At 39.3% G+C, this 22,264-nt stretch overlaps 1 protein-coding gene across 1 annotated transcript; it reads left to right on the forward strand.

Moving 5' to 3' along the window:
- The first annotated feature begins 16,880 nt into the window (after positions 1-16,880).
- Positions 16,881-21,285, forward strand: CUZD1 (CUB and zona pellucida like domains 1). Its single transcript, XM_032636623.1, is given in 7 exon segments — positions 16,881-17,043; positions 17,528-17,715; positions 20,652-20,815; positions 20,817-20,903; positions 20,905-21,135; positions 21,137-21,233; positions 21,235-21,285. Coding segments are annotated over 7 exon segments (981 nt in total).
- The last annotated feature ends 979 nt before the right edge of the window (positions 21,286-22,264 follow it).

The raw sequence follows: 22,264 nt of genomic DNA on the forward strand, positions 1-22,264 counted from the left end.
AACAGTGCATAGTAATTAAAGTTAGTATACAGCTACTTTGATTACTGAATTTTAATTGACTTTTAGAGGTAGAAAACATTTATTTCCAAATCCAAGTTAAGAACAGCATTGATATAAAAAGGGTATATACCTGTTAAAGACTGAAAAGATGTCCAGTTTAAATATATGAACTACAGAGTAGATTGAAATTATACCAAACTCTAATTCCTTAATTGTAAATTTATACTATTAAATAGGTGTTGTAAATGACATAATAAGCTAATTCCAAAAGATGCTCTTTGTGTGTTTAGATACTGTATGTAGGAAACTATATACCAATTTTAACCTCATTTCTCAGAGATGTCATTTTGAAAGCTTTATCTTTCTCAAGTAAAAACATCTACCAATCAGAAAGTAAAAAGTTGTAAGGCTTTCCTTGCCTTTCATACTAATAGCCTGGTATACCTAATTTTAAAAAAATAAAAAAATATTTTCCCCCTAAATTGATGTAATTAATACTAACCTTTTAAATTAGCAATAAAATAGGTAAAATAACACCCTCTAAAGTTAATTTTTAAAACTCTTTATATTTTAATGTGCTTGCTAAAATTATATTTGTATTACTCATTCCAGCCAAGACTTCATTTTCTGGAAAGTTTTCCCATTTTACAAAATGTTTTGGAACCTAGGTAAAGTGGCCTTTTTGTTATTAAATATACAGAGGAAATAGAAATCTATACGATATATTATTTTAAATGTAATTAAGAAAGGAAATCACTGCCCTACCGGTCATTAATCCATCTTTATTTACTGTAATCATTACCTATTTAATAGATTGAACTAATGCAGGATCTCTGGTCACAAAGTGTCCTCTGTTCAGTCAGTTTGAGAGCAGATGTCTGAGCTGTTGGAGATAAAAAAGATGTGTAAGATCTTGCCCCTGCCTTCCAGGAGCTTAGAGTGAACTTTGTACTGTTTTAAGTCATAATTTAGTCGGCTATTTATTCTGTTGTGCCAGTGTTGCCAGTTTCTTAAACTACCCCCCCTCGCCCGCGCCCCCGATAGGAAAATATTAGAAGTTCACTGCCATAGGACTAGGGCTCTGGTATCTGTTCAGGAGAAAAGACAGTTGGGAACTTAGAGGCAAGAGAAGGTTGGGTCCAGAAAAAAAACTCAAGAGCCTGGCTTTATGGGTTATAATTGGCACAGTGCTGTGCTGATAGCTGTGAGATGCAGTTGTGCGAGTGTTGGCTGGTTTAAGCTAGCAATACCCCTACCAAGTCTCTGTGTTTCCCCAGTTATTAAAACAGTACCTCAAGAGTTAAAAATGAGTTGTTCCTTCCTTTCTGCTAGACTCTCATGCCTTTTGTTTCTCCAGCTTATCTCTTAATTTTTCCATCCTCCTTTCCAGAGGTAACCATGGAACTTGACACACGTGCTTCCCATGACTGCCATTCTGGATCTTCGAGTTATAGTCATTGTCACTCTTACTAATCATTTTCTTCTTTTCCGTTCATTCATTGATTCAGCAAATACTTGTAGATGCTTGGGTATAAGGGTGAGCAAAATAAAGAAGGTTCCCCTTTACACTTAAGTTCACATTTTAATGATGGTAGACAGTAAAGGAGCAAACTTCTGATAGTGATGGGGAAATATCCAGGATGATGAACTGAGGAGTAGAAGAGAGAGTTGCTTGGGGGCAGTACTTTAGAAAGTGTCATCTGGGAAGGCCTCTGTAAGAGAAACATGAAGGATGAGAAGGAACCAGAAATAGAACAGTGAAGGTAAAGGCCCAGAAGACAAAAACAAACTTGGCATATATGAGAAGTAGAAGCACACAAATTAGCATTTCTGTCAGAAGAGCACTTGACAGAGCCTCATTTGGCTAGCTAGCGCTTTTCCTTTTTCTGGTTTGCCTGTCTTCCTTTGTTCTTTGATTGTATATTAAGAGTTCACGATCCAGTCAAGGTAGGTTGGTTGTAAAGAAGGAAATGAACTGAATTCACTGGTGCTGTGGCATTGATCTGAGAATGGTAAGGTCTATTACACACCATCAGGTTTTCTAAACCAAGCCCAAGTTCTGTCAGGCAGTGAACCTTAACATTCCAGTTAATTTATATGAAATCATGCCCACCCTTCTATTACAGTGACCTGCCTTTAGGAGATTTCAGCTGTGCTATTTGTAAAGACTTGTGAATGAATAATCCTTAAAGTAGTGTAACTCCTTATATCTGTTCTTCATCTCTTTTATAGCCACTTGAGCATGAAGCATCATTTCATTTGATGGTCTTGGCCTGAATTTCCAAATAGACAACTTGCCCTCATTTTCTAAAGGTATACCATGACTTCTGACTTCGGGGAAAAGAATCGGTTTGAAATTTTAAATGTTTTAATCTTTAATGAGAAATGATTTTTGAGTTATTTGGTCCTGTTGAATGAAAAGGAAAAATATTTATTGACTCTGGTGTTATTTTCAGAGTGGAAAGTTGCTTTAAATGTATTAAAATTGCATTCTTCCTTGTATGAACCAAACTTTCCATACACGTTGCTGTAGTTAACATTTCAAGCATGCCTAACTGAAATGTTTCATTTCCAAGAAAAGTTTTCATTTCATTTTGACCTGAAAATAACAAAATAAGATAAATTAGCAATCTAAAGTCAGGATCCTAGCCATAGAGGGCCATATCTCATTTCTGATTAAGTGCACCCACTTGACCCTTAGCTTTCTACTTCTTTCTCTTCGGAAGTAAGATGGATGGACAAGTCTTGATGTAGGTTCTGGTCAGCCTTTTACATGATGTTCACAAACCTGGAAAGTGGGTGAGCTGGAGATAGGGTATGCAGCCTTGCTGACTGCCATGTCTTAACTGTGGTATATGGCTGAGTCACATTTATAGTGCACATATTGACCAAATGCTCAATGATTGATTCTTGAAATTAATATTTGGCCAAGGCCTAAGTTTAAAAGTACCATCATAGTATACAAGTTCTAAAATACATGAATTAATTTTATTCAAAAATTATAATTTTATTACATCAATTATATTTAAAATTTTTAGTGTAGTTCAGAATCATTAATTTCTCACTTTTTTCAACTGCTCAATTGCTCCCACACTCATGTTAAACTACTTATTTAAGGTATTAAGTAGTTACTTTCAAGTGTAGAGCAGAGACCAACTCATGATGAAGTTTCTATCAAATCATTTGCTTTTTCTCCGTTAGTAAGTTAAAAGGTATTTCCTCTTTAACTCCTGGATTTAAAGTTTTGGGGCTCAGTGGTGATGATACAGTTTTATTAAAGTATTCTCACAAACTGAAACTTTATGCACAATTGGATAAAGTTTTCAGAAACCTAAGATATGTTGTCCTTGTTTATTTTTTTTCTAATGTTTTTGCAGGGATTTACTGCATCACACATTTGCTTGAGAAAACAATTGTCAGTAAATGTTGGTTCTAGAAATCTGGCACTGGAGTGATGTGACTGGCTCTCAACATAAAAATATTGCTTCTGAATTTCAAGTTGCATATCATTTTTAGTTGCATGTATGCACACCAATTTCAGCATCTTCCCTGCAGTAGAAGGAGAATCTTTACAGCAAGCATCATGTAAGAAATACTTGCATTCTAAAGGCACATTCACACTTAAACTGGTGGATAGAATTCAACATGTAGAGCACATAGGGAGATTTTCACTCCCAAGTTACATCTAAAATGTTTATCTGAAAGTGAACATTCAATGATTAATTATAAATCAAGATGCCATACTAATTAGGTATGACCATAACCTATGTAATCACATAGTCATTGATTATACACAAGCTGTGGGTGCCAGAAAGCAATCTGAAGTAGGCATTCAACTGTTAAACCTTGCAAAGGCTGAAGTTGAGGAGCAGATAATGTACAAGTTCCCAGGCTGAAGCTGAGCTTCAGTTCATTCCTAGTTCTTACCTTCAGCCAAAACGTACAAGGATCCTTGTATGCAGCATGAAGCAAGGCCCAGCTGGCAGAACTTGAGGCGGCAATGAAGAGAAAATTTGACCTTGACTTTTTTTTTTTTTACATCTTTATTGGAGTATAATTGCTTTACAGTGGTGTGTTAGTTTCTGCTTATAACAAAGTGAATCAGTTATACGTATACATATGTTCCCATATCTCTTCCCTCTTGCGTCTCCCTCCCTCCCACTCTCCCTATCCCACCCCTCTAGGTGGTCACAAAGCACCGAGCTGATCTCCCTGTGCTATGCGGCTGCTTCCCGCTAGCTATCTATTTTACGTTTCGTAGTGTATGTGCATGCCTCTCTCTCGCTTTGTCACAGCTTACCCTTCCCCCTCCCCATATCCTCAAGTCCATTCTCTAGTAGGTCTGTGTCTTTATTCCTGTCTTACCCCTAGGTTCTTCATGACATTTTTTTCCTTAAATTCCATATATATGTGTTAGTATACGGTATTTGTCTTTCCCTTTCTGACTTACTTCACTCTGTATGACAGACTCTAGGTCTATCCACCTCATTACAAATAGCTCAATTTTGTTTCTTTTTATGGCTGAGTAATATTCCATTGTATATATGTGCCACATCTTCTTCATCCATTCATTCGATGAGGGACACTTAGCTTGTTTCCATCTCCAGGCTATTGTAAATAGAGCTGCAATGAACATTTTGGTACATGACTCTTTTTGAAGACCTTGACTGTTAATAGGGGGTTTGTCCAAACTGAAAATGTTGGCTAGAGTAATAATGAGAACTAGTGTTTATTGAGAATTCATTATGTACTAGACACTGGTATAAGGTAAGTTTTATCTAATTTAATTCTCTGTTGCTCGTTTCGTTCTCACAATAACTGTGTTTGATGGTTATCCTCATTACCAATGTGGAAACAGAAACTCAGGGAAAGTAAGTAAGCTGTTCAGACTCACACTGCAAGGAAGTAGCAGGGTCAAGATTTAAATCTGGCCCAGAACTGTACTTTTATCAGTACTTTGTCTTTCAGATATGAATGTGGGCTTTTTTTTTAATCCAGTAGTGTTTAAAGCTGCTTTGCACTAATTTAACTGCAGCTCAAGGAACAGAAGAATAACCCTTACTCAGTGCTTATATTGTGCCACTCTTGATACTAGGCATTTTCATGTCCCTTATTTAATCTCTTAAACCAAATTACTTAGTAAGGATTATTTTTTTCAATTTTCATAAGTGAATGGGAAACTGTTTTACAGCCTTAAATCCCTTGCCCCAGTGTCACAGAATTATTAGTGTCACCCTTGCCCCAGAGTGACAGCATTGAGATTAAAATCTACAGCTGTTGGATTTCTAGCCCATTACTACTACTGTATTGTGCTCTTTCCCAAAACACTGAAAAACATTCCCTGGGTAAATAACAGTGAGAAGCTAACCCAGCTGTTTTTTTGGGGGAGGGCTGCGTTGGGTCTTCATTGCTGTGTGCGGGCTTTCTCTAATTGTGGCGAGTGGGGGCAGCTCTTCATTGTGGTACGCAGGCTTCTCTTTGCGGTGGCTTCCTCTGTTGTGGAGCCACAGGTTCTAGGCACACACGCTCTAGAGTGCAGGCTCAGTAGTTGTGGCACACGGGCTTAGTCGCTCCACGTCATGTGGGATCTTCCTGGACCAGGGCTTGAAACTGTGTCCCCTGCATTGGCAGGCGGATTCTTAACCACTGTGCCACCAGGGAAGTCCCAAAGCTAACCCAGCTGTTGAAGTGAGATCCCACTTTGGAATATTCAACACTTGGCCTAGCATTAGACTTAGTGTATGGAGCTCTGTAAACATGACTGATTAAATGATTCTGCGTTTTTGAAAGATGACCTTATTTTTAAGATAATGGCTAATACTTAAATGAAAAGCCCATTATGCAGCAGTGATTGTAATAAAGGAGCGTTTTAGTGTTTTACAGCTGGATAGAGCCTTAGAAATTGTCTACTTCACCTTACTCAAGGGTTAAGTAATTAAACCAAGTTACTTAGAAAAAAACTATGGGATTAGAATACTATCTTCACGATTCTTGGTATAGTGCTCTTTGTGCTGTGCAGTGCTGCTGCATATATGCTTGTAGTTACATAGTCATAAAGTCTTAATCATAATGAGCTTTCACTGGTTCTTGGTAGGATTTCGGGGGTGGATGTGAGGTATGATGCCATGTCATCAAATTAATCTGGGATTTGAATCCAACTCTGTCACTTAGGGCTGATTTGCTTGACTCTTCTGAGTTTGTTTCCCTAAGTGTAGAATAGGGATAATACCTACCTCAAGGACTATTGTGAGAATTAAAGTAAAGGAGATTATGTATATAAATCAATGAGATTGGGGCCTGCCACATAGGCAGGCATTCAGTTAATGGTGATTGTTTTTCTGATATTATTCGGCTATTTGGTTTTGCTTATAAAATTGCCTTCTCAGAGTTCCATCATGTTTTTAGGAATAGTATAACATAATTTACATTCGTGAGAATGGGGCATCTTCATGTCAGTCTATATTCTAGCTCTGGTTTGAAAGTCGTTATGTTGTCTTAAATGTGAAAGGTTTTTTTTTAAAGACTGCTCTGTACTGTATTACTTTATACTGATTTTTATATACTACATACAACAGAGGTAAAGCTTGTATTTTCAGATATCATTGCAACATCCAGAACAGTTTCAACAGTTGCTCATTGGAAGCCTCTGTACTTTTCCTCATGTTGTTTCCTACCTCTGGAAATAGAATGTTCTTTTATATTCTGGCTGGCAAATCATCACCTCCCTTTTTCTTAGCACATCATCCTCTGTTTCTTTTGAACCTTTTAGGTAGCTTTATTATAGTACTTACTGAATCACAGTGTATTTGTTACGTGTCTGTGTCTTCTTCAAGTCTGGGAATGCCTTAAGGTCAGGGTCCATGTTCATTTCACCTTTCAGTTTAGTCATCCCCCCAACCCTGCACAGCCCTCAGAAAATATGCTGTGAGGTGGAAAAGACTGATGGCTAGACAGATACTATACAACTCCATTGCTGATGATACCCATTGCTTCATGATGGGAACAAGTGGTTATTTTTCCCTTTGTTCTTGTGGAGGAGGAGGGCATTATTAGTTACAGGTAGGTTGGGGTTTCTAGCACCTGGAATGGACGTAGCTCATTGGTGATACAAAGAAGTGGTTTCTGTGATTTCTCCTAATGAGGCGATTCACATGTCTGGAGTATTTGGGGGAAAAGATGAGGGATCTGAGCTTCTTATATATCGATAAATAGGCATAAGGATGGGAACATTGGTGGGAGATCAAAAAGGTGTTACATGTTATAGGAAAATGATTTTTTTAATTTGGAAATTAAGCGAAATGCCAAGGGCAAAGAAGAAGGACCACCAGAGAAATTACAGAGTGACTGCTCAGGTCACTGTTCTGAAATAGAGAAATGATCCTTTTATTCTGGTGACTTCTAGCTAGAGTCTATACTTCATAAAAGAGGCAGGAGCTTTGAGACACTTAATTGTAATCTTATCCCTTTGCAGAAATACCTCCCATACTCAAGCAGGTTTGATGGTCTTCTCATGTCACTAGACACAAGGATTAGCAGACCTTGAAATGTTATCCTATCGGTATAACTTCACATCTATTCTCAACATTGCACTGGCAATTAATTCCCTTGGCAGCTGATCACACAGTGAGGACCGACCAGGTTCATAGGCTTCCAAGGCAGCCAAACACCCTTGAAGAATAAATGCCTCTGCTACTGGAGGTCACGGCACCCAGAAAGTGATTAGAGGAAGCAGCTGATGACCTCTCTAGTGAGTTCTGCTATTCCTGTCATATCCAAGCCCAAGTCCAAGGGTTGCTGGCAAGTTGACCAATACCATGACTCCCGTCTGAAAGATAGACCACACAACCCAACTATATTCTCTTCAGCCCTAAGCCATTCAGACTTCTAGAAAAGCAGGCTGCATATTGATTCTGTATAGCCTGTGACAGTTGGAAGATAGATGTGATGTTTCAAGAACAGCTTATGAATCCCTCAGGCCACCCTATGTAAACCTATCATAGGAATTTTGCTTTGCTTCATGTATTAACCTCATTGTACCATTGAGGTAGAGATTCCTAAAAAAGTGTACACAGGGTGAACCCTGTTAAAATAATGAGTTTAACTCTCTCTGCGTGTGAGAAGGAGGACACCGTGAGAGTACCTGTGTTCTTGGGCAGAACACCCAGGTAGAGGTGCTCACCACATGCTCTGACATAACTACTTGCTCCCAACGTGAAGCAAAGGCATCTTTACCAGCGGATTCTGTAACATTTGTCTAGCCGTCAGCCTTTTCCTCCTCACAGCATATTTTCTGAGGGAGAAGTTTATTAGAGGGGTTTGTTTCCTTACCTTTTCAATCTTGAAATTAATAGAGCCCTTCGTGTAATTCTAAATAGCTTAAGTTCTAAAGAGAATCAGAAAAGAGAAAGAATACTGTGGCACTTTTCAAATGTGCAGTATTGTCAATAATGGTTATTGTGGACAACGGGTTTCTGAGAGTCTCTCGTTTTCTGTTTTAGCTGTTTTAATTGATTTTTCAAAGATTAATTTGATAAGAGTTTTCATTTTAAAAGTAATGCTTGAGTCGGGAAATTAAAGAAACAAATTTCCAGCTTTAATTCTACTCCTCCTTGGAGCATTATATATCTTTCCAGAATCCCAAACCTCAGCAACTATTATTTCATCTCTCTCCATTTTCCTTCTCAATGCCACATAATTCTAAAATTAAAAGAAACAATGTATTATGTCATATCCTAGCAGCGGTTCAACAAATGTTCTTTACCTCCTATGTGCCAGATACTAGGGGCAGAATGATAAAACTAAAAATACAGTTTAACTAGTCTGTGGTGACCTGCCCTACTCACAGCTTCATCTTGGAGAGATATTCCTAATGGGGGCTCCCTTCTTCTGTGATTATCGATATGTGAATGCATTAGAAAATTAGTGTGATATCATTAGCAAATAAAATAAATTGCACTTAACTAGAATTCAACGTGGGCTGGGCTTCCGTCCCTCCCTCCCTCCCTCCCTCCTTCCCTCCCTTCTTTCCTTCCTTCCTTCTTTCCTTTCTCTCTCTCTTCCTTTCTCTGGCTACAATATTATGCTAGTGCATATATTTTGATTTGGTGGAAGGCGTTCATAACAAAATAAGTGAAAAGCTGTAAATGTTAGCACATATTTATTCCAGTGACTAAGGAGTAATAAATCATTTTGTCAAGTTGCACTGTAGCAGTCAAGTTTCATCTCTATTATGGCTAATTGGCCAGGAATTTGTAACTCCATAGAATGGAAAAAAAGTGTATTAACTTGTAGCAATAGATCATTGAACTTATTAAATGTACCTTTCCTAATTCATACTTTCTTATGCTGAAAATAAGTACCTCTCTCAAATATATAATTTTTACAGGTCATTGGAAAAGAATGCTGTACAACAGGATTATTATAATGTGCTAAAAATGGCACTTGTATCTCATTGGCACGTAGAGAGCTCATGTGAAACCTCTTTTTGATCTTTGCTGGCTTTTTAGCTGAAAAGATTTGGAAATCTTTTTGGCACTGGCAAAGATAGCACTCTAGTGGCTGTTGGTCGATTTTTAGCAACAGATAAGATAGTCTTTGTTGAAGTCAGTTGATTAATACATAATAGGCAATATGTTGCCTTAAAAGCAAATGCATATTTTTCTCATATCAAAAAATTCCCCGGGTTTGCCAACATTCAGAGATATTTAAAAGGGGTCTACATTTTCTTTTCCAGTTGGTCCTATGTTGAGAAATAATACTGCCACCCTCTGAGTTTTAGCAGTTTTTTAGGTAAAAGGGAATTGTTCCATGATGTAATTGATATTGTAACTACTCAGCTGGACTCCAACTTTGAAGGGCTAAATGCATTTGTTGATTGTTTGCATTTCCTACTCCAGCTAAAAGAATTCAAAGGACATGAAAAGTCTATTGTGAAAAATAACGCAAAAGGGGCTTCCCCTGGTGGCGCAATGGTTGGGAGTCCGCCTGCCGATGCAGGGGACGCGGGTTCGTGCCTCGGTCCGGGAGGATCCCGCGTGCCGCGGAGCGGCTGGGCCAGTGAGCCATGGCTGCTGAGCCTGCGCGTCGGGGGCCTGTGTTCCGCAGCGAGAGAGGCCGCGGGGGTGAGAGGCCCGCGTACCGCAAAAAAAAAACAACGCAAAAGTCATCCTCAAGTGGGCTATCAGAAAGGGTACCAAAAAAAAAAAAAAAAAAAAAAAGAAAGGGTACAAAAGCAGTTATTGCTTTCTAATACAATTATGAAAAACTTAAATTGAAAAAAGTATAACCATCTCAAATTTGTCAAGGCAGTTATAAAAGAGTACATAAGGGAAGGTTTCCCCTAAAATGTTTTTTTAATTTAATAAAGTCTTTTTTCCCCCAGCTTTATTGAGGTATAGTTGACATATAACATGTAAGTTTAAGGTGTACAAAGTATTGGTTTGATACACTTATATATTGCAAATATATATATTGCAAAATGATTACCACCAGAGCATTAGCTAACACCTCCATCATGTCACATAATTACTACTTCCTTTTTGTGGCGAGAACATTTAAGATCTACTCTCTTAGCAACTTTCAAGTATGTAATACAGCATTATTAACTATAATCATTTGATCCCCAGAATTTATTCATCTTATAACTGGAAGTTTGTACCATTTGATCAACATCTCCCATTTCCCCCACCCCCACCATTGCCTGATAATCACTACTCTAATCTCTGGGTCTATGACTGGCTTTTTTAGATTCCACATGTAAGTGATGTAAAGTATTTGTGTTTCTTTGTCTGACGTGTTTTACTTAGCATAATGCCCTCAAGCTTCATCCATGTTGTCACAAATGGCAGAACTTTCTTCTTTCTCATGGCTGAATAATATTCCATTGTACATATACACCACATCTTATCTATTTATCTGTTGATGGACACTTAGTTGTTTCCCTATCTTGGCTATTGTGAATATGCTGCAGTGAACATGGGAGTGCAGATATCGCTTCCAGATCCTGTTTTCATTTCCTTTGGATATATACCCAGAAGTGGGATTGCTTCATCATACAGTAGTTCTATTTTTAATTTTTAAGATACCTTCATACTGTTCCATAGTGGCTCTACCCATATCTATTCCCAACAACAGTGCACAAAGGTTCCCTTTTCTCTACATCCTCACCTACACTTGTTTCCCTTTCCTCATCTTTTTGACAATAGCCCTTCTAACAGGTATGAGGTAATATGTCATTGTCATTTTGATTTGCATTTCCCTGATGATTAGTAGTGTAGAGCACTTTTTCATGCACCTGTTGGCCATTTGTCTTCTTTAGAAAAATGTCATTTTCTTAGCTCATTTTTAATTGGATTGTGTGGAGGGGTTTTTGTTTTAGATTTTTTTTTTTTTTTTTTTTTGCTGTTGAGTTGTATGAGTTCTTTATATATTTTGGATATTAATCATATATCAGATATAAGATTTGCAAATATTTTCTCCCATTCTGTAGATTGCTTTTTCATTTTGTTGACTGTCTCTTTTGCTGTGCAGAAGCTTTTTTTTTTTTTTTTTTTTTTTGCAGTACACGGGCCTCTCACTGTTGTGGCCTCTCCCGTTGCGGAGCACAGGCTCTGGACGCGCAGGCTCAGCGGCCATGGCTCACGGGCCTAGCCGCTCCGCAGCATGTGGGATCTTCCCGGATCGGGGCACAAACCCGTGTCCCCTGCGTCGGCAGACAGACTCTCAACCACTGCACCACCAGGGAAGCCCCAGAAGCTTTTTAGCTTGATATAGTCCCACTTATTAATTTTTATTTTTGTCGATTGTGCTTTAGGCATCATATCCAAAAAATCATTGCAAAGATCAATGTCAAGGAGTTTTCTCCTTGTTTTCTTCCAGACCTTTTATGGTTTCAGGTCTCCTGTATTTGTGAATGGCATAAGATAGGGGTCCAGTTCCATTCTGTGTGTGGTTATGAAGTCTTCCCAGCACCATTATTGAAGAGACTATTTTTTCCTCATTGAGTGTTTTTGGCTCCCTTGTCAAATATTAGCTGACCATATACACATAGGTTTATTTTTGTGCTCTTCTGTTCCACTGGAATTTATGTCAGTACATACTGTTTTGATTATAATAGCTTTGTAGTATAGTTTGAAATCAGGAAGTGTGATGCCTCCAGCTTTGTTCTTCTTTTAATTGGTGCTTTAGCTATTTGACATCTTTTGTAGTTCCATTCAAATTTTAGGATTGTTTTTCTATTTCTGTGAAAAATGCCACTGGAAGTTTAATAAGGATTGCATTGAATCTATAGATGACCGTGGGTATTATGAACAAGTTAATTTTAATTCTTCCAATGCATAAACACAGGATATCTTTCCATTTATTTGCATTTTCTTTAATTTCATCAGTGTCTTATGGTTTTCAGTGTACAGATCTTTCACCTTCTTGGTTAAATTTATTCCTAAGTATTTTATTGGTTTTGATTCTATTGTGAATGATATTGTTTTCTTTGTTTTTCATTGTTAGTGAATAGAAATGCAGCTGATTTCTGTGTGTTGATTTTGTATCCTGCAATTGTACTGAATCCATTGATTAATTCTGGAAGTTTTTTGGTAGAGTCTTTGGGACTTTCTACATCCGCAAACAGAGACAATTTTAATTTTTTTCTTTCCAATTTGGATTTTTTTTTTTTTTTACTTTTTTTTCTTGCCTGATTACTCTGGCTAACACTTCCAGTACTATCTATGTCAAATTTATTGCAAGAGTGGGCATCCTTGTCTTGTTCTTGATCTTAGAGAAAAAGCTTTCAACCTTTCACCACTGAGTCTGCTGTTAGCTGTGTGCTTGCTACATATGGCCTTTACTATGTTGAGGTATTTTCCTTCTGTACCCAATTCGTTGAGCATTTTTATTGTGAAAGGATTATAGTATTTTGTCAAATTCTTTTTCTGCATCTATTGAGATGATCATATGATTTTTATCTTTTTTTTTTTTTTTTTTTTTTTTTTTTTTTTTTTTTTGCGATACGCGGGCCTCTCACTGCTGTGGCCTCTCCCGTTGTGGAGCACAGGCTCCGGACGCGCAGGCTCAGCGGCCATGGCTCACGGGCCCAGCCGCTGCCGCGGCATGTGGGATCTTCCCAGACCGGGACACGAACCCATGTCCCCTGCATCGGCAGGCGGACTCCCAACCACTGCGCCACCAGGGAAGCCCTTATCTTTTATTCTATTAACGTGTATCACATTTATTGACTTTCATATGTGAAACATCCTTGCATCCAAGGGATAAATCCTGCTTGATCATGGTATATGATCCTTTTAATGTGGTGTTCAATTCGGTTTGCTAGTATTTTGTTGAGGATTTTTGCATCTACGTTCATTGGGGATATGGTCTGTAGTTTTATTATAGTATCCTTATCTGACTTTGGTGTCAGAGTAATGCTGGACTTGTAAAATGAGTTTAGGAGTCTCCCATCCTCTTCAGTGTTTTAGAAGAATTTGAGAGAAAGCTTGGTCTTAAGCCTTCTTTAAATGTTTGGTAGAATTCGCAGTGAAACCATCTGGTCCTAGGCTTTTCTTTATTGGGAGGTGTATGACTACTGGTTCAATCTTCTTAGCGATTATGGGTCTGTTTAGATTTTCTATTTTTTTTTACAATTCAGTCTTGGTAGATGTATGTTTCTAAAAATGTATCCATTTCTTCTAGATTAGTCAATTTGTTGGCATATAATTGTTCACAGTAATTTCTTATTTGAGTCTTCTCTCTTTTTTCTTAGTCTAGCTAAAGGTTTGTCTATTTTGTTTATCTTTCAATAAAATAGCTCTTATTTACATTAATCTTTTCTAGTGTTTTTCTGGACTCTATTTCATGTATTTCTGCTCTGATCTTTGTTATTTCCTTTCTTCTCCTAATTTTGGGCTTAGTTTGTTCTTTTTCTAGTTTCTTTAGGTATAAAGCTGGTTATTTGAAATCTTTTTTCTTAGTGTAGGTGTTTATCACTATACACTTCCCTCTTAGAACTGTTTTTGCAGCATCCCGGGGCTTTTATATTGTTGTGTTTCCATTTTCATTTGTTTCAAGATAATTTTTTCCCTTTTGATTAATTCTGTGACCCATTGGTTGTTCTGAAGTGTGTTGTTTAATTTCCGCTATTTGTGAAATTTCCAGCTTTCCTCCTGTTACTGATTTCTAGTTTCATACCATTGTGGTTAGAAAAGATACTTGGTTCGATTTCAGTCTTCTTACATTTGCTAAGACTTGTTTCATGACCTTTCATATGATCTGTCCTGGAGAATGCTTTCTGTGCACTTGAGAATAATATATATTCTTTTGCTGTTGGATGGAATCTCTTCTATATGTCTGTTAGGCCCATTTGGTTTGAAGTATGTGCCAAATCCCACGTTTCCTTGTTAATTTTATGTCTGGATGACCTATTGTTGAAAATAGGGTTTTGAAGTCTAGTATTGTACAGTAAGTCCCCTACAAACAAACGAGTTTGGTTCTGAGCATGCGTTCTTAAGTCCAATTTGTTTGTAAGTCAGAGTTAGCCTAGGTACCCAACTAACACAATCAGCTATATAGTACTGTACTGTAATAGGTTTATAATACTTTTCACACAAGTAGTACATAAAAAACAAAAGATAAAACATTTTTTAACTTACAGTACAGTACCTTGAAAAGTGCAGTAGTACAATACAACAGCTGGCATACAGGGGCTGGCATCGAGTGAGCAGGCAAGAAGAGTTACTGACTGGAAGTGGGAAAGGAGGTGGGAGATAGTAGAGCCGAAGGATCGTCAGCGATAGAAGACGGAGGGCAAGCTGCAATTTCACTCACACCTGACGTTGATGGCACAGGTTCTGGCTCCTTGCTGGATTCAATTCTATCTACCCTCTTAAAAAAAGGATCCAGTGATGTCTGGGTAGTAGCCCTTCTTGTCTCATCATAGATAACATGGTAACACTAGATTGCATTCTGAATTGCTGCTGCACCCTTTGTGTACCATTCTGCATTCGGGTCCTGTGCCTCAAAAGCTAACAGTGCCTCCTCAAATAAAGAAAATCCCCTTGCCATTTCCTGCGCAACCACTTCTAGAGGATGCACACACGTGACAATATATGCCAGACACGTGAACTAACGTGATTGGGTATGCAAAAGCACGTTCGAATCTTTGAAAGTTCGCAACTTGAAGGTTCGTATGTGGGGGACTTACTGTATTGTCTATTTCTCCCTTTACATCTGTTAGTATTTGCTTACTATAAGTGCCTCAGTGTTGGGTGCATATATATTTATAACTGTTATATCTTTTTGATGAATCAACTGCTTTATCATTATATAATGACCTTATTTGTCTCTTGTTACCATTTTTGGCTTAAAGTCTATTTTGTCTGATACAAGTATAGCTACCCTTTCTCTTTTGGTTTCTATCTTGCATGGAATATATTTTTTCATCCCTTCACTTTGAGCCTTCCTGTGTCCTTAAAGCTGAAGTGAACCTCTTGTAGGCAGCATATAGTCAGGTCTTATTTTTTTTTAATACATCCAGCCACTCCATGTCTTTTGATTGGAGAGTTCAACCCATTGGCATTTAGATTAATTATTGTAAGTAAGGCTTTACTAACACTACCTTATGAATTGTTTTCTGGCTGTTTTGTAGTTCCCTTGTTCCTTTCTTCCTCTCTCTTGCTGTCTTCTGTTGTAAATTAGTCATTTTCCATAGTGGGTATGCTTTGATTCCCTTCTCTTTTTTTTTTTTTGGCTGCACCGTGTGGTTTGCAGGATCTCAGTTCCCTGACCAGGGATTTAACCCAGGCCACGGCAGTGAAAGCCAAGAATACTAACCACTAGGCCACCAGGGAACTCGCCCCTCTCTTTATCTTTTGTGAATCTGCTGTGGGATTTTGCTTTGTGGCTATCATGAGGCTTACATAAAGCATCTTATACATACAACAATCTACTTTACATTGATAACAATTTAACTTCGATTACCTACAAAAACTCTACCTTTTACTCCCCCTTTTATATTTTTGATGTCAAAATTTACATCTTTTTATTTTGTGTATCCATTAAGAAATTATTGTAGCTATAGCTTTTAAAAAATACTTTTGTCCTTTAACTTTTATACTAAGGTTAGGTAGTTAACATACCACTATATTACAGTATTAGAGTATTCTGAATGTGACTATATGCCAAATTTAACCAGTGTGGTATATATTTTCATATGTTTCACGATACTAATTATCATCCTTTCATTTCAGCTTGAGGAATTCCTTTCAGCATATCTTGTAAAGTAGGTATAGTAGTGAAGAACACCCTCAGCTTTTGTTTGTTAGGGAAACTGTCTCACCTTCACTTCTGAAGGGCAGTTTTTCTGGGTAAATTATTCTTGATTGGCAGTTTGTTTCTTTTAGTACTTCGGATATATCATTTCATTCTCTCCTGGTCTGTAAGGTCTGTGCTGAGAAATTTGCTCTTAGCATTCTGGAGGTTTCTTTGTTATGTATTTCTCTATTGAATTCTTCAGTTCACTCTGTATTCTTCAGCTCCAAAATTTGTTTGGTTCATTTTTATGTTTTCTTTCTGTTGAACTTCTCATTTTGTTTTTCTGTTGTGTTCCTAATATTGTTAAATTATTTATCTGTGTTCTTTGTAGTTCTCTGAGCATCTTTAGAACAATTATTTTGAACGCTTTGTTGGGCAATTCCTGCATCTCCATTTCTTTGGGGATCGTTACTGATGGCTTACTGTATTCCTTCAGGAGAGTCGTGATTCCCTGATTCTTCATGATCCCTTGTAGCCTTGCATAGATGTCTCTACATTTAAATAACTAGTCATCTCTTCTGGGCTTCATGGACTGATCTCAGCAAGGAAAGACTTTCACCTGTGGTTTGGGACATGCTGGAATGTGCTGTGACTCTGGTTCTAGTGGAGGAAGGTACCAAGTGTGGGGACATGTGGTGGCGCTGGGTCCAGGGGTGCATGATGTCTCCTTGGCTCATGCTGCTGAGGTCCACGACATCAACAACTGTGTGGTCCTTGGGAGCACTGTGGAGGTCTACAGTGGCTGTAAGGGCTGTTGGGGTCCTCAGTTATGCCTCTAGGTCCAGCAACTAGTGACCAGGCCAGACAATGATGGTGGCTAGAGCCAGTAGTGTACATACACTGGGCTATGGGGCCTGCTGCAGGTGCCTGTGTGGTAGCTTGGATCAGCTGCAGACACATACACAGTGGTGGGGGCCAGGGTAGGCAGCAAGCTGGGCCAGTTGTGGGCTCACAGGCAGCTGTGGGGGCCCTGGCTGTTGGTGTGCTCTCCTGTGACTGCATCGTCTCCCTCTGTGTGTGCACTGCAGGGGAGGCCAGTAATGGGGGTCAGGCCAGGAGTATGCAGGTGCACAGCTGGAGGCCTTAATTGCAGGTAGTGTGGTGCAGTGGTGCAAGACAGTGACAGAAGACAAGGCCTGATCCAAGCTCACAGGCAGTTATGGGGACCTTGGCTGTCAGCATACTCTTCAGTGGCTGTATTGTCTGCCCCTGGGTGTGCACACTGCAGTGGACACTGGTGACAGGTATCAGGCTAGTGGCGTGCAAATGCACACCTGGAGGGGCTATGTCAAGTACACACTAGGAAGTGGATGTCAGCTGTGGGGGTCTAGGCTGGCATCTAGCACTCATGTAGCCACAGAGGCCTGGGCTGGCCACCAGTACAGTTCCTGGGGTCTGGCATGGGTGAAGAAGGAGGTAGCAGGGAAGGATTCAGGTGGCTGGTGTCAGTAAATACAAATACCTGTGGGGCAAAAGCTGGTGAAATCCCCAGGGGGTCTCTGGCAAATGTACTGGTGTTAACACGTTTCTTCAGTGGCAAAATCTTCTGGATTTGTCTGCAGAGCAAGTCACAAGTCACTACAAACCATGATTGTTATTGGTAACTCCTGCTTTTCTTCCTTGTTTCTGTCTCTCTGTGTGTCAGCTTTACCAGTCTCTCGGTGGGGTGAAACTGTAATGGGACCTTCATATGGTTCCCCAAAGGCTGGGGAAGCTGGTTGCTCACTCCATCCACTCTTCCTTTCCTGGCTAGGGGAGCTCTTTCTAGCTGGGAAGTTCTCTCTTGACCCTGAGCAGTGCTGGCTTGAGGAATGGGATAATGCAGGCAAAATGAAGCTTTCTTCCTTCTCTTCTCATGAGGTTATTCTCAGATTTTTGTTCCACTGTGTTGCTGAAGATTCTTAAGTGGATTCGAGAGCTCTCCAGAGTTGTTCTTATTCATGGAGAGCTGTCTAATTGCTGATCTTTACTGGGGGATGGAGGGCAGGGTTTTCTCCATCACTGTTTTGGTAATATCACTCCTGCCTTCACTTCAGGGACTTTGTGACAAAGGCTCTGTACTTCCATATGTGTATGCTTTTTCCTAGGGAAATAATTCATATTGTTCATCAGATTTTCAAAGAGGCTAGGGAAAAGGTTAAGAATAATTGCACCATATGACATATATAAAATACCTGTTACATGAATGCTTGCATTGGACTGTATTTCTTCTTGAAAGATTTCTTTTAATATGTACCATTTCTTCTTGAACAATATCTCCTTTAGAAACTCCTCAACTAACAAAGGTAAATGAGTAAACATTTTTAAAAAATTCTTTCCTTTCCCAGAGCTCCCTGCTCCCCTTTTCTGGAATCTTTCATATTTGAGAGGCAAAGTACTCCTGAACGTCAGAGAAGCTACACAGACAAGTTGTGGCCCGAACACTTGGGAGCTATTTGTTCCTCCAAATATAAAGTTCTGGCTGTGGTGCAGCCAGAAACAACACAGCCGTCCATGTCTTCAATTAGCACAGGGCCCGGCTCTCATGGGGACACTGCATCCCATTCTGCCTGGCTCTGTTCCTCAGGCTGCAACGCTGTTTCTTGGGCTGAGGAAGGCACTGGTGAGAGGTGGGGGAGGAGATGGCATAGCCTGAAAACTTGCAGTTGTGATCACCTAACTTTGAACTGATCTAGAATGAAGCCTTTTTTCCCTCCTAAGCTGCAAGTATTTGAAGTGCTCAGTGGTGTCTTTGGGGTGGGAAATTAGCATAACTTCCTTCTCTGACAGTCAGGTCTTCCACCCTCCCAGTGGGGTTTCTCTTTGAAATAAGAGTAATGTGTGTGGAAAGGATTCAGGAGCAAGGCTTGGAGGACCAAGAAGAAAAGCAACCGGCCTATTTCCCATCCAAAGAGTAACCAGATACAGCTGTAACTTTAGACTGAGGTGCTTGGGAAAATGATTTTTATTATTTATTATTTTTTAAGAAGCAAGTGTATATTGCTGAGGAAAGGGCCTAAAATGTGGCTGAGGAAATCTGGCCTTGATGATATAGTCCAATGTACTATGTAAAATTTAACAAGCTAGTTGATTTTCTTTCTTAAGGAAAAAACTCTTTAAATTAATTTTTTTTAAAAGACAAAATGAGGCTTCCCTGGCGCAGTGGTTGAGAGTCCGCCTGACGATGCAGGGGACACAGGTTCGTGCCCTGGTCCGGGAAGATCCCACGTGCCGCGGAGCGGCTGGGCCCGTGAGCCATGGCCGCTGAGCCTGCGCGTCCGGAGCCTGTGCTCTGCAGCGGGAGAGGCCACAACAGTGAGAGGCCTGCGTACCGGCAAAAAAAAAAAAAAAAAAAGACAAAATGATTACATATCAATTTAGAAATACAAACCAGAGATTCTCAGACACCCAGAGGATACGATAGACTTATAGCCCATTCTTACTTCCTTCCATATTAGCTACATTCAAGTTTGAGCAGTTATTGAAGGAAGTTAAAATTCTCTTGTGTTTTGACTACCTGTGGGAGCTATAATAAGATCTCAGCTGAAGCAGGAAACATACAATAAATCCTTCTTTGATGGCTGAATTGAACATCGTTTATGGTATTTGCAATAGTCATGTAACTTTGTGGGGGAAACAAGTAAATTACATTGTAAGTTATGTATTGCCAAATAGCCTCTGCTGAATAATAACCTGTTTTGTGTATTTGCCACCTCTTTGTAATAGTAGCTTGTGTCTGCACTGTAGCTAGCACGTAATCAGCTGTGATATTGAAATGAAGAGAAAAGAGGCATTTGACACTGGGTTCGTGAAAGGTTATATGTAATGGCATTTCCCATGAGCAAATTAGACCAAGGACTTCCCTGGCGGCACAATGGTTAAGAATCTGCCTGCCAGTGCAGGGGACACAGGTTCTGAGCCCTGGTCCGGGAAGATCCCACATGCCACAGAGCAGCTAAGCCTGCGAGCCACAACTACTGAAGCCCCAGTACCTAGAGCGCCTGCTCCGCAACAAGAGAAGCCACTGCAATGAGAAGCCCGCACACTGCAACGAAGAGTAGCCCCCGCTCGCCACAGCTAGAGAAAGCCCGCACGCAGCAACGAAGACCCAACGCAGCCAAAAATTAATTAATTAATTTTTAAAATTAGAGCAAAAAAGATACACTACATTTTATTAGTTTGGAAAGAAAAAAGGTGACTTAAAAACTAGGAATTATGTCAAGCACATGGTTTATTGGCTCAATATATTTTTTCAAGGAGGCATTATTTATGAACCTGAATGATACCCACGCCCTTTCTTTTAGCCCATTGAAGAGAAGTTCAACATAGTTATTCTTAAATTACTGTCACCAGAAAACCAACCTTGAAAAAAGAAAGAAAAGGAGAAACAATTGTATTTTTTTGAGTCCAGTTCATTTGGAAAGCCTATGTTGGAGTCACCATATATGTGGGTTTGAACAAAACTTTTTGTTCAGGTAAGTCTATGCACCTCAGATCCAAATTTGGTGGTGTTCCAGGATACCTGCAGCACCACTCCCATCTGACTTTGCATCTCCAACCTATAACCTCAGCAAGAATGGATGTAATTGAGATGGGACTTGTAAGGTGTATCCCTTACCTCGACACTGCAAGATTCCAGTTTAACTCCTTTGAATTCTTGAGGTGTCTGGGCTCCGTGTATCTCGAGTGTAAGGTTTCATAGTGGTAGTAGTAATCAGTCTCGCTGCATCCAGACTTTTTCTGAAGGAAAAGAGACATTTCTTCATACAAATAGAAGACTAATTCTGTCATAGGATGCATTCATCTGAAAAGGGATTGACGGGCAAGTGGAAATTCAGAATTTCAGTATCAAACGCATTGAAACCCAGATTCAACCTTTTAACAATCTGCATCTGTTTTCATTCATGGTCCTTGTTCTGAATATTGTGATTGTGGCTACAGTTCTAGCAAGGCATGTTTGTGAGTCAGAGAACAGACTACAAAGTCCAGAAACTGCAGGACCATTAACTAAAGGGTTCAGACTTAAGTGAAATGCATTTCTCCTGAGTGTCGAAGAAGTGCTACCTCGTGGCTAGATACATTAGGAATAAATTAAGGAGGGCCCCATAAAAGAGGGGGGAAAACCTACAAACCACATTCAAGAAAATTTAAAAAATAAAAAAGAATCTCCTTCCATGAGACCTTTACACTGAATCTTTTAGGATATATTCATTTCTACTCTATGTGCTATTTTCTGGAGTATACCATAGCTTAAATAATAATGCAAAAATGGATTCACTAATGATTCCTATATTTTACGTGTGCAACACCTAGGCCTCTGTCATCATCGGGTTGAATCCCAATCTTCTATAGCTGAAAAATAACATTTCCATATTTATTTCTTTAACGCCTTCATCTTAAGAGCTGGTGTTCTACAGAGAGGATATTATACTAGGACTACTCGACTCTAAGGTGGTATTTCCTTGTGGAGCTAACCACATTTCCTCCTTTGTTATTAAACTGGGGAGGCAGTCTTAGATGGATAAAACAAGAAGGAATTGGATGCTAAAACAAACAATTTTCCCTGTACTCCCCAGCCATCAGTACTTAGGTTGACAGGTTAGCTACCATTTTGCTTGCCGTGTAAAGGTACAGTGTGGAATTAGGTTCATCTTCGCTTCAAAAATCTGAAGATGTTTCCCAGATGAATTTAGAGTACATTAAGCAACGATTAAATGCCCTTTTATCATGTTTCAGATTATGGGAGGCTCACTGCCCTCAAATTTGTGTGAAAAGTCAGTAGCCTCAGGAGGTCCTAGGAGTTCAAAAGCTGTAAGTGCAAGTGTTCTCAACCCAAGGCCTGGGATGGCGGCTGTGACTTGGTTCCCATGTCACCAGGCCCTACAGCACAGATCAGCTCTGCCTGCCACAAAGCCTAAAGGGCATGAGACTACATTGATAAATTTGGGCTCAGAAGGTGTAAACACATAAAAATATGCATTTTTTT

Source organism: Phocoena sinus, chromosome 7 (genome assembly GCF_008692025.1).
Source record: "Phocoena sinus isolate mPhoSin1 chromosome 7, mPhoSin1.pri, whole genome shotgun sequence".
NCBI lineage: Eukaryota > Metazoa > Chordata > Mammalia > Artiodactyla > Phocoenidae > Phocoena > Phocoena sinus.